This window comes from Myotis nattereri, assembly GCF_964212035.1.
Source record: "Myotis nattereri genome assembly, chromosome: 13".
In the NCBI taxonomy this organism is placed as follows: domain Eukaryota; kingdom Metazoa; phylum Chordata; class Mammalia; order Chiroptera; family Vespertilionidae; genus Myotis; species Myotis nattereri.
In genome coordinates this window covers 8634312-8647223 of record NC_138088.1, presented here as the reverse complement: position 1 = coordinate 8647223, position 12912 = coordinate 8634312, and the positions used below count along the sequence as shown (strand labels likewise).

Sequence of the window (12912 nt, the reverse complement as noted above, 5' to 3'; positions counted from 1 at the left end):
GTCTGTGACCTTTTAAAATTGTTTTTCCCTTCACTTAATTTTAAGGCTCTTAGATTGACTGATTTGAATCATAGAAATTAATGAAGTAAAATTCTTGCCTTGAGTAAACTGAAAGAACCTAAATCTATCTATCAAGCCATTATTAATATAACAAAAACAATTTCTAGAAACTCAGTATCCAAGTTGTGATATGGAATAGGTGGGGAATGGTGTGTTGATTGAAATATTATGTTAATATAGAGCTACATGCAATATAATCTATAATAATATAAGCGTAATATGCTAATTAGACCAGACAGCTGAACGACCTTCTGGACATCATTCCGGATGAAGCCGCAGGGTCTGAGGCAGAGGTGGTTAGGCAGGCAGACAGAGTGGTTAGGGGCGATGAGGCAGGCAGGCAGAGGCAATTAGGGGTGATAAGGCAGGCAGGCGAGTGGTTAGGGGCAATCAGGCAGGCAGGCAGAAGCGGTTAGGGGTGACCAGGCAGGTAGATGAGTGGTTAGAGGTGATCAGGTGGGCAGGTAGAGTCGGTTAGGGGTGATCAGGCAGGCAGGGGAGCAGTTAGGGGCGATCAGGTAGGCAGGCAAGTATTTAGGGGCAATCAGGCAGGCAGGCGAGCAGTTAGGAGCCAGCGGTCCTGGATTGCGATTAAACCAGCAGTCGGACATCCTCCAAGGGTTCCCAGATTGCGAGAGGGTGCAGGCCAGGCTGAGCCCCCCCCCCCCACCTCCCTGTGCACAAATTTTGCACACCAGGCCTCTAGTGTCCAAATAATTAGAGAACAGTAGAATCTATTAACACAGACTATGCTAAAAGTAATTTTAATGTTTCTTTAATTCATTACTCTGATTAGGAGTATTACATGTCATATTTTTGTGTTTTATAAAATATTTTTCTTAATAATTTCTCCCGCAATTTACTAATATTCTAAATTGTATTAATACCTCTCATGGTGCTCAACATATAGTTGTCACATAAATTTACTGAGGCTGCCAACAATTAGTGGATATACTTAAGGAAACAAAATTCTGATTGATTCTGATCTGTTTCTTTCAGAAAGGTCACCACCCATATAATGGAATTTTATCTGATTCTGTAGATCAGATTTCTTCATTCTGGATATTGCGGTAACAATATAGGAAGTATGCATAACTTCTCATTTCTGCAAGTAGACTTGAGTGCTAAAGGAAGACATTTTTTAAGCTACAGAAGAATTCATTTTGGTGCCTTTTATAAAATCCTGATTTTGTTTTGAATTTTTTGATAACCTTTTACTAAAGGTATGAACACTCAAAGAACTTACCTCGTTTGGCAAGTCCACATTAATAAGAATGCCTAGAAGAGGATTGATTCTTCAAACCCGGACCCACTGGTTGCTGTTGGGTCTTGCTTTACTCTGTAGTTTGGTACTGTTTTTGTATCTTCTGGAATGTGCCCCACAGACTGATGGAAATGCATCTCTTCCTGGAGTCATTGGAGAAAATTATGGTAAAGAGTATTATCAAGCCCTACTGCAGGAGCAAGAAGAACATTATCAAACCAGGGCAACCAGCCTGAAACGCCAAATTGCCCAACTAAAACAAGAATTAGTAGAAATGAGTGAGAAGATGAGATCATTACAAGAAAGAAAGAATGTAGGGGCTAATGGCATAGGCTATCAAGGCCACAAAGAACAAGCATCTAGTGATCTTTTAGAGTTTCTTCATTCCCAGATTGACAAAGCTGAAGTTAGTATAGGAGCCAAACTACCTAGTGAGTATGGGGTCATTCCCTTTGAAAGTTTTACGTTAATGAAAGTATTCCAATTGGAAATGGGTCTCACTCGCCATCCTGAGGAAAAGCCAGTTAGAAAAGACAAGAGAGATGAATTGATGGAAGTTATTGAAGCTGGCTTGGAGGTCATTAATAATCCTGATGAAGATGATGAACAGGAAGATGAGGATGGTCCCCTTGGAGAGAAACTGATATTTAATGAGAATGACTTCATAGAAGGTAATGTGAAAAATAGTTATGTTAGTATGACAGAATGCTATTATTGTATGCTGATAAGTCAGTCATTTTCCACAGTATCAAAACATTTAAGTGTTTATCCACTGCATTCCACCAGGAGTTTGAAGTGGCTTTTTGAAAAAAGTTATCATATGATTGTAATAAAGTAGAGAATAAGAACCAGGGAAATAGAATAAATCTAAGCTTATTCAGAAGACTGCTACCCAAGCTGAAAACTCTTAGGATTGTTTCTGTATTTACATGTGTATGTATTTGCATTTCTCTCTCATCTGGTCTTGTTCCTTATATTTTTTTAAAAAAATGTATGAACTAAGGCTCAAGATTTAAAAAACATTTGATAAAGTAATGAAAAAAACTAATTTTGTAGATTAGTGGTTATTCTCTATTTTGGAGAGAGGAGAGAAGATGTGTGAGAACATCAAGGAGGCATACATGGATTTAAAAATGCATGTTTGGCATTTGGGAAAGTATTTTCCTAATACAAACTGCAGAAAGGGCATGGGATTTTTATATATCAAGATGGGACATGACTCAAAAGTTGAGAAACACTGCTACGAATTTGAGATATTTGTTGATTGATATAAACAGGAATAATTACAGATCCCCACTCATCTCCATCTTAATATCCTGTGCTGAATATTTAATTACAAGCTTAAAACCATTTTAGATATAAATCTTTCTCTTTGCTTAACTCTAAACAGTGTAGTGATTTTGACCCTGAATCAGCATGGATGTCACTTGCTATACTGAAATGTAATACCTTGAGGCTTTTGGAGGCCATCAGGGAAAGCATTATACTTTTCTGGTATTTCAACTGTCTTCTCCCTTTTGCCACCTCTTTTTTCTGCTGTCACTTACTGCCATTTTCAGTGGGTTGCTTCTCTCAGAATTCTTCCAGTTCTTCTGCAAGCTCAGGTTTTTGTCTTTTCACTCTATGTTTGTAGTTATAGCAGAATTGAAAGCTGCTGAGAAAGATAACTACGTAACGTGTAAAATGTCTTCACATCTGCCTGAAAAGAAGAAACCAAGGCCAGTTTTATTTTCTGCTTGTAACTTTCCTTGGATTCTGTCACTTACAAGATTTTTCTCTGTGTGGAATATATTTTGTCCCTCGGTTTTCTTCCACTGTGATCCTCCTCTCACCAAAAAATAATTACTGACAACTGAGCAATTCCTATTCCTCTTTCCAGACTTCAGCTTAGAAGACACTTCTGGGAAGTCATCTCCAACCTGCAAGTCTAAGATAGCAGTGCTTCCTGTGTGCGCTTGTAGCCTCTGCCTGTGTTCCCTCGCATAGTTCTTGTCTTATGGTATTGCTCATTTTCTGATTTGTAGTTCCTGCTTGACTGTAAGCCTCAGGAAGAGTGAGAACAGTCTATCTCCGTTTTATTCCCAGACGTTGGCAGTGACTCACACATCTGTAGGTCTAACCTTTCTCCTCAGTGTCACTCTTAAAAATCAGCCCAGTAAACTTCCATGTTTTTCTCCCAAAGGCATCTCAAGTCACCATGTTTAAATCTATACTAATTTTTCTTTGTCTGACTTCACTATATTCAGTGTGTATGTGTGTGTGTGTGTGTGTATGTGTGTGTATATATGTGCACACATGTATTTATCACTATATTATTATTTCTTTATTTTTCTGTCTCCATCACTAAACTGACCCTTACTCAAAACTGGGACCATGTAGCCCTCTTTATACCACCAGTGATTGACACAGTGGCATTCAGTTTACTTTTTGTTGAGCTGAACCAAGCAATAGAAGTTTTAACTCTCAGGTCTAGAATTTAATATTGCTGGAAGTAATTTCTTTCTTTTCATCAGATGGTTAATAGGCTCTACTATTTAAAAATGCATATGTAAAAAGGAATAATTGTCATGTTAAGTATATGTTATAGATTGAATGAATAATAATATGCAGAGCAGTGAACTTTTTTTAACCTCTCCTTTTATAAAGGAGCTAGAGGCCCAGTGCACAAAATTCGTGCATGGGTAGGGTCCCTAGTGGCTGCTGGCTGCCATCTGGGGCCTCCCTTCCCTGGCTGCTGGCAACCAGGGCTTCCACACCGCCCCCTGGTGGTCAGTGCTTGTCATAGCAAGCTATTGAACTCCCGGTTGGTCAAACTCCCGAGGGGACACTTTGCATATTAGGCTTTTAGATAGATAGATAGATAGATAGATAGATAGATAGATAGATAGATAGATAGTTAGTTGTGGGGATAAATAGTGGGATAAATATTTTCACAAACAGATAAAAACCCTACAGATCTGGTTTCATACTTTTGATCTTTGAGTAAAATCAGTATTCACATTGTATGTATAAACTTTGACATGGAGACATCTTTGTCCCTCACTCTTTCTTTTAGGTTATTACCGCACCGAGAGAGATAAGGGCACACACTATGAACTCTTTTTTAAGAAAGCAGACCTTATGGAATATAGACATGTGACCCTCTTCCGCCCTTTTGGACCTCTCATGAAAGTGAAGAGCGAAATGATTGACATTACTAGATCAGTTATTAACATAATCGTGCCACTTGCTGAAAGAACTGAAGCATTTGCGCAATTTATGCAGAACTTCAGGTAACTCTCAGGGCTTAATGATTTGGCTTAGTGTGCCTGAAAAAAAAATTACACTTCACTTATTTGTCTTCACTGAGTATGATTACTTAGAATTACAGGATAATTGTATAGGCTTTAGGGAACTTTACTTTTTGATATTCTCTTTTTTTTTAAGCATGTGTAGCTTATTGTGTTTTTGACAATTTGAAGTGTGAAGTAAATTGAGGGTGACAACTATGAGAAACTACATTTGATGACCCTTATAAATGTGTGTGAATTCATGTTAGGACAAGTTGAATTTTAAAAAATAACTATTGAGGCATAATTTCCATACAATAAAATCCACATATTTTAGGTATATGGCTTTCATTACTTTTTTTTTTTTTTTTTTTTACAGAGAGGAAGGGAGAGGGATAGAGAGTTAGAAACATCGATCAGCTGCCTCCTGCACACTCCCCACTGGGGATGTGCCCACAACCAAGGTACATGCCCTTGGCCGGAATCGAACCCGGGACCCTTCAGTCCACAGGCCGAGGCTCCATCCACTGAGCCAAACTGTCCAGGGCAGCTTTCATGACTTTTGACAAATGTATATTCATGTAGCTACCTCCCTAATCAAGATATAGAACATTGCTATCTCCTCAGAAAATTCCCTTAAGGACAATTTGAATTTTAAAATTAAAATAAATTTTTAAAATACAGTAGGTCCTAGGGTTACGTCAGAGATCCGTTCCTGCAGTGCAACGTAACCTGACGTGATTTTCGCTGCAAGTGCAAGTCGGAACCCCCTACATAAGCACCTATGTCACTCACACGGAGCACATACACAGCAGTAATGAAGTGAAACAGTAAAAAGAATTTAAAAGAAAGATAACAATTCCTGACCTTTACTTGTGGTAAATAAATAATAAAAAACATAAAGTACATATGTACGTACGTTGAAATGACGGAACTTTTTTTTTTTTAATAAATAAATGGGAGATGGCGACGCAACCATGAAACGACATGCGTCAAGTCCGACATACCCCGAGGACTGCCTGTACAAACATTTAACTAAAAATGGGAGAAAGTTATTCCATGTTGGGAAGCAGAGACTAACAATTTTTGAAAGAATTTTTTGCCATTTAATTTGGATATTTTAAAATGCTGCAGTGTTAAAAGATAACCACACATTAGAATAACTATCTGGAGAGTTTTGCTTATTTGTTTTAATAATTGCCATGTTTTAAATACTGTAATATGCTAGTTTTGATGCTTTGTAAGCCCAGTCTTTATACTCATATTGAAATTAATGGATTTAAAAGTTAGTTAACACTCTTGTGTAGCAGAATATCTAAAAATCATGCTTCCAAATGAGTCTTGTATGTTTTAAAATAGCTCACTTGAGATCTGATTTTCTAAATCATTTTTTATTGCCTTTCTTGGAATTGCCTTCAGAAGCTACATTATTCTTTACAGTAAATCTCATTCATGGCAAATATTCCTTGATGATAGGTGTAACTTCTGGTACTAGCCAGTCTGAAGACAAAATAATTCTCAAATCAAAAGATAAATATTTATTTGTCTCTGAACTGATTGGACTTAATTCTTTCAGTAGCTTGTATTTTGCTTCTGAAGGCAATACCAAAGCAAAAGTTCCCAAAATGTTTTGAAGAGTGGCAATGTTGTTGGATTGCTTCCATGGCCTTTCCAGGATTACAGTCATTTAAGACATATACATTGCTATTCATTTGCTATGATGCCTTTAATAATTCAACAATATTGCCACTTCTATATTTACTTAAAACTTCATGTGATTTTCTTTTAAATTAATTAGTAATGCCTCATTCATTTTCTTGTTAAAGCTTCATGTGATTGCTTTCTGAATGAGCAGAGCTTCATATATTTTCTTGAATGAACTTTATTTTTCAATTCTGTTAGGGACGTATGTATTCATCAGGACAAGAGGATTCATCTCACAGTGGTGTATTTTGGTAAAGAAGGACTGTCTAAAGTCAAGTCCATCCTAGAGTCTGTTACAAGGTGGGTGAGCCATGTCCACTTAGAAGTCCTTGTTATATAACGTTAGAAGAGTGAGAATGTCAGATATTTAATGAGTTAATTTGGAATAGTCGCCGTTTAAAAGTTGGCTGAGCATGTGAATGGTGCTGATAAGTTCCTCATTTTACCTCTAGGTTCACTCATGCACCTCTAAGTGACCCATCTTCCCTTAACTTCCTAGCAGACAGCCTGGCATCATCAGGGTGCCCTCACTCTGCAGCCCACTCACTTCTATATGTTTGCCTCCATTTATTACTTCTTTATTTCCTCCTGTTGAACTCGTTCCCTTTTTCTAAATCTAATCCCTTCGCTTTGGTATCATCTCTTAAGCTTGTCCCTTGTTACCTGTCTTTCCATTTCCCCAAGTTCCTTCTTCTCACCCTGTGAACTCTCCCCTTATCCTTACAACACTTCCCCTGGACTCTACAGTATCCAGTCGCTATTGTTAGGTTCCTGTCCTTTCATAGCTAAACCTCACAGGACAGTAGTTCTCTAACCAAACAATGCGTATAGTACCTGGCACATAGTAGGTGCTCAGAGGTTAGAATGAATGAATTAGTAATTCCTTAATACTCCATTATTAATTCCATAGCTCCTCAGCCTTTTCATCTCTAAGGACCTACTTGCCAAATTAAGCTTTTTCTCTGTCATCCTCTTTTATTACTTTTTTTTAAATTAAATCTTTATTGTTCAGATTATTACAGTTGTTCCTCTTTTTTCCTCCCATAGCTCTCCTCCACCCAGTTCCCACCCCACCCTCTGCCCTTACCCCTCCCACTGTCCTCATCCATAGGTGTATGATTTTTGTCCAGTCTCTTCCTGCACCCCCACACCTCTTTCCCCCCAAGAATTGTCAGTCCACTCCCTTTCTATGCCACTGGTTCTATTATATTCACCAGTTTACTCTGTTCATCAGATTTTTTATTCACTTGATTTTTAGATTCACTTGTTGATAGATGTGTATTTGTTGTTCATAATTTGTATCTTTACCTTTTTCTTCTTCTTCCTCTTCTTAAAAGATACCTTTCAGCATTTCATATAATACTGGTTTGGTGGTGATGAACTCTTTTAGCTTTTCCTTATCTGTGAAGCTCTTTTTCTGACCTTCAATTCTGAATGATAGCTTTGCTGGATAAAGTAATCTTGGTTGTAGGTTCTTGGTATTCATCACTTTGAATATTTCTTGCCACTCCCTTCTGGCCTGCAAAGTTTCTGTTGAGAAATCAGCTGACAGTTGTATGGGTATTCCCTTGTAGGTGACTGACTGTTTTTCTCTTGCTGCTTTTAAGATTCTCTCTTTGTCTTTTGCCCTTGGCATTTTAATTATGATGTGTCTTGGTGTGGTCCTCTTTGGATTCCTTTTGTTTGGGGTTCTCTGCGCTTCCTGGATGTGTAAGTCTATTTCTTTCACCAGGTAGGGGAAGTTTTCTGTCATTATTTCTTCAAATAGGTTTTCAATATCTTGCTCTCTCTCTTCTTCTGGCACCCCTATAATTCAGATGTTGATGCGCTTGAAGTTGTCCCAGAGGCTCCTTACACTATCTTCATGTTTTAGGATTCTTTTTTCTTTTTGCTTTTCTGGTTGGGTATTTTTTGCTTCTTCGTATTTCAGATCTTTGACTTGATTCTTGCGATCCTCTTGTCTACTGTTGGATCTCTGTATATTATTCTTTATTTCAGTCAGTGTATGCTTAATTTCTAATTGCTCTTCTTTCATATCCTCCAGGGTCTCACTAAATTTATCAGCAGTTTCTAGAAAATTCTTGAAAAACCTTATAACCGTGGTTTTGAACTCTATATCAAGTAGTTTGCTTTTCTCCATTTCTGTCATTTGTGACCTGTTTCTTTGTCTCCGCATTTTTTATGCTTCCCTGTGTTGGTAGAGTTGCTTTGTGTGCTAGGTGTCCTATAGGGCCCAGTGGCTCAGCCTCTCCAATTACCTGAGGTGGACACTCTTGGTGCACCCCTTTGTGGGCTTTGTGCACAGTCTTGTTGTAGTTAAGCCTTGATTGTTGTAGTTATCACTGGGAGGAATTGACCTCCAGGCCAATTGGCTGTGAGCATCAGCTGTGTCTATGGTGGGAGAACTTCTGTGCTGAAGATACCCTTCTGGGGCAAGACTTGCTTCAGTGGGGCTTTGGTGCTCACTGAGTCTGCCCCCTGAGTGTGTCCCTTATGGATCTGAGGAGTTATAATCTGGATAATCCCACTCTGACCAATGGGTACACTGGCTCTTGAATCTAAGGAGGTGCTAATTTAGCCTCTGCATGAAGCTACCCAGCAGGAACTACAAAGAGATCTGCAGATTACCCTTCCTTGTTTGGGGTTTGGAGGTGCCCTGATGAGGCCCAGCTGTGAAGCAAAGGAAGCTGCTGTGGGACCTTGGGCCTTCTCTTGGAAGTTCTTGGTCTGTCTGGCCCAGCTGCAGTTTGTTAGGTAATTTTCAGATTGCAAAGGGCCAGGGCATTCATATGCAAAAGCCTCTGCTGCAGCTTGGGTGGGGCAGGGTCTCAGGGAATTAACAGGGCGGAGCAAGCAACTATGGCTGATCCTCAGCCCTGCCCTAAGAGGCCCGGCGTCTCAGCATCCCGGTAATCGCTGCAAGCACCTCTGAGAGAAAGCCGCCCTCGAGTTCCGAGTTGTGGAATTTCCACTCAGCCAGCCTTCCTGTGATTCTGGATGATGTCCGTTTTGTCTTTTAGTTGTATTTTTGAAGTTGTTGTGGGAGGCAGCAATTTCCGGTGTTTACCTATTCCGCCATCTTGGTTCTCTCTTTTATTACTTTTTTTAATTTGACACCCGATGAGTACTTTCTTCTTGAAACGTTCCTCTGCTCTTTGTAAAATGTAAATATTTTGTAAATATAAATATTTTGTAATGTAAGCTATTAAGTTGATTTTCTTTTCTGACTACACCAATTCTGTATCCTTTACTTGCTTCTTTGCCTTTCTACTAGTTGTGGACACTTCCTAGGAGTGCAGATTTGGTTGGCCATTCAAATAACTTTCACTGAGTCCCACCAGCTATGTTTGAGGTACCCTCTTTAGGAGCCTAACGGGTAGTAGGAATAGGACTGGGCATGGAAGAGGAAATTGTAGTCCCTATTTCTAAGGGCTCTCTCATAGCATTGATGTGTAAAAACAAACATTGCCTTCTCCTCCTGATGGCACTCTTTCAGTTCAGACGAAGACCATTCTCATGATCCCCTGAGATGTTGATGTCTGAGAGCCCACATCTTTCACTTTCTCTACCTCTGATTAGTCAGTTCCTCTTCTAGGTCCTTTCCTTGCCGCTGTCACCACCCAGGTTCCCTCCCCCGCTTCATTTCTTCCCTTCTTCTCTTCCCTCCTCACCATTTTTAGGTCACCTACTAAGTGGCAAGCACTCACATTGGTATTCCTTCAGCTGCATTAATCAAAACTCCTCTGTGGTAAATGATGGAAACCTATCTTGAGCTTGCTTAAGGAAAATTAGTGTTATTGACGAATCTTGAATAATTCGCCGAACTAAAGAGGTCATTACAACCAAATTTGGAGAAGAAAACCAAAACAGCTTTGATATCTTTAGGGTCTGGAACCAGAGACTTGAAAATTATCAAAATTCTCTTGTCTTCTTATCTGGTTTTCTTTGCATATTGACTTTATTCTCCACTTGCAGATTGTCTTCTTCCACATGTGAGGTGTATGGCTGTTGGTAGCTCTGGCTCACTTCTTCTCAGCTTTGCCATCAGAGAGGAAAGAGCTTTCTCCCACATCCAGTTGAGAAAATCCCAGCGAAGAACTTTGCCCACTCTTGAGCCAATCATTATAGCCAGGTGGGGGTATTGTGATTAGCCCAGCTTGAATCTGGTCCCTGCTCCTAGGAAATTACTGTGATTGGGGTGCTCTATGATTACTTCCTCTACTTGCTGCTGGGAGTGTGGGGTGTTGATCAGCAGTTTCCCCAAAAGTAGGGAGAGATTTATATCCCCTAAGAAGGGGAGCATGGCCACTCAGAGCACTTGGAGTCCACTCCATACACTACTTGAGCCTTTGCTTCCATCTTTCCGTTTCCCAGTCTATATTATGGTAAGAGTGTTCTTTCTGAAAGTTCCTTTTTGATCCGACCATACTCTAGTGCAGCATTTCTCCATTTTTAACATCAGAGTCACCTGTAAGGCTTGTTATGACACAGATGCTCAGCTACCCCACTAGCATCTGATCCAGGAATCTGGGGTGGGACCTGAGAATTTGCATTTCTGACGTGTGCAGGGGAAGCTGATGCTCCGCGTGCAGGGACTTCACAGCGAGAACCACTGCCCTGATGGCAAAACCCTGACTATTCCTTGCCTTTAGGACACTGACCAAGATCTTTACGATCTCATGGAAGGAACTCCTCCCTCTGACCCTTTTCTGTTTTTCTCTCACTGTTCCCATTCTAGGATCCCTCTTTGCCAATTTGATTCGTCTGATCCCTGTTCTTTAAAATGTTTTATACTTTCTTACCTCATTGCCTTTGAGAATAATTAATTGGAACAACTTTACTCACCACTGAATTCAGGATTTTAACCAAGGCATAACTTAAATTCTAACATCATCTCTACTCCAGATAGAAGCAAACTTTGTTTCTCAGAACCGCCGTTTATTCATTTATTCAGCAAACATTTACTAAACTCCTGCTCTATGAGGGACACTGTGTCCAGGGTAATGAGCAAAACAGGATCCCTGCTCTCATGGAGCTTACATTCCAGTGGGGAGACACTCAACTATGTCTGGTGGGACTAAGAAAAGCTAAGCTGGGCAAGGGATAGAGATAAAAGAGGAGGATGGAGCTACTTCCCATAGGGTATGAGGGTAGCTCTCTAAGAGGACGTTTGAGCAAAGATCTGAAACTCAATAGAAGAGCATTCTTTGTATCATTCATGTGGAATGTATTACTTATTACCAAACATTTTGGCTATTTTTCCATGTGTACAGTTCTTATCTTCTCCAATAGGCTTTTAAGATTCTGAAGGGCTATGGTCCCTCAACATGTTGTCTCACAGGTGGGCATTTAGTGAAGCTATATCCCTGATGATGATTATACACATGAAGCTTATGATTTCCTTTCCCTATATGAATGTAGAACCAACATAATATTATCTGAAATGTCATTGTAAGTTGTAATGAAGGAAGAGAGTTGTTAAACTTGAAGTGGGACTTATAATTTGTTATATGTGCTTTCCTCATAGTGAGTCTAATTTTCACAATTACACCTTGGTCTCATTGAATGAAGAATTTAATCGTGGACGAGGACTAAATGTGGGTGCCCGAGCTTGGGACAAGGGAGAGGTCTTGATGTTTTTCTGTGATGTTGATATATATTTCTCAGCCGAATTCCTTAACAGCTGCCGGTTAAATGCTGAGCCAGGTGCGTAAAATGATAGTAGATGAGCTGAGTGTAGAATTTAGAACAAGGTCAGCATGTTGCATATTTTTAATTAAGTTCATTATGTTTTATAAAAGTTATATTAGTTATACTTTAACAATATTAAGTCAAAAGGTGAAAATTTGTCCCTCTGAAGTTCATACGCCTTGTTCTCTTATGACCAAATTCTAATGTCTACATTTGAATGCAAATAAACAAATGCAAAGAAATAAAAAGTCTTGAAATTGACAAGGAGGAAGCAGCACCCATCAGATAAAGAGCCAAGCCAGCTGTGTGGAGATATGGGAGTCAAAAGCACTCCATGTCAGGTGATGGCACCGGTACACACACGGGTCTTCACACATGGTTGGTCTCCAGACTATGCATGTGGCATGATTTACTATAGTTTGCTTTATGTTATAGATACTTTCAAATGTATGAGCAAATGGCATTTTTATAAATAAAATCTATAAATGCTTTTAAATGTAATTTAAATCTTGAAATGAAAAGCTTTTCTGTATTTTAAGAATCTCATAGTGGGTTTTTTCAATGTAGAACTATTTATATCATGCAAATTATTACCACCTTATTAATTAGTTTGGTGGGATGTCAGGAACTCTCTTAGAGCCTATTGAGTAAGCAAGGGTTAGGTTTACTTTGTTACACCAGACAGCATGAAATTCAAAATGTGTAAGTTGAAGGAGATATTTGCTCAATGTGAAAGAAATGGTTTTATATCCAGAAATAGTTTTGCTTCTGGGAGACTGAGCTCCTCATCCCTAAGTGGGTTTTAAGGAAAGTGAGATTAGTATCTGCTAGGATTCTTGTAATAAGAAGGCTGCTACCTTACATACAGGGTCCTTGACAACTACTGAGCACTTTATATTATCTCATCTGATTGAGGCCAGTCTT

At 39.2% G+C, this 12912-nt stretch overlaps 1 protein-coding gene across 3 annotated transcripts in view; it reads left to right on the top strand.

Moving 5' to 3' along the window:
- Positions 1-12912, top strand: part of CSGALNACT2 (chondroitin sulfate N-acetylgalactosaminyltransferase 2) — a 39878-nt gene that overhangs the window by 14822 nt on the left and 12144 nt on the right. Inside the window, exons 3-6 of one of the 3 annotated variants that reach the window (XM_081104454.1) lie at positions 1060-1995; positions 4380-4596; positions 6496-6597; positions 11825-12003. In XM_081104454.1, the coding sequence (XP_080960580.1) occupies positions 1335-1995; positions 4380-4596; positions 6496-6597; positions 11825-12003 (1159 nt within the window). In that variant the 5' untranslated portion in view covers positions 1060-1334. Of the gene's footprint in view, positions 1-132; positions 1996-4379; positions 4597-6495; positions 6598-11824; positions 12004-12912 lie in introns of those variants that run through there. The other 2 variants (XM_081104453.1, XR_013996726.1) reach the window with 2 other exon arrangements.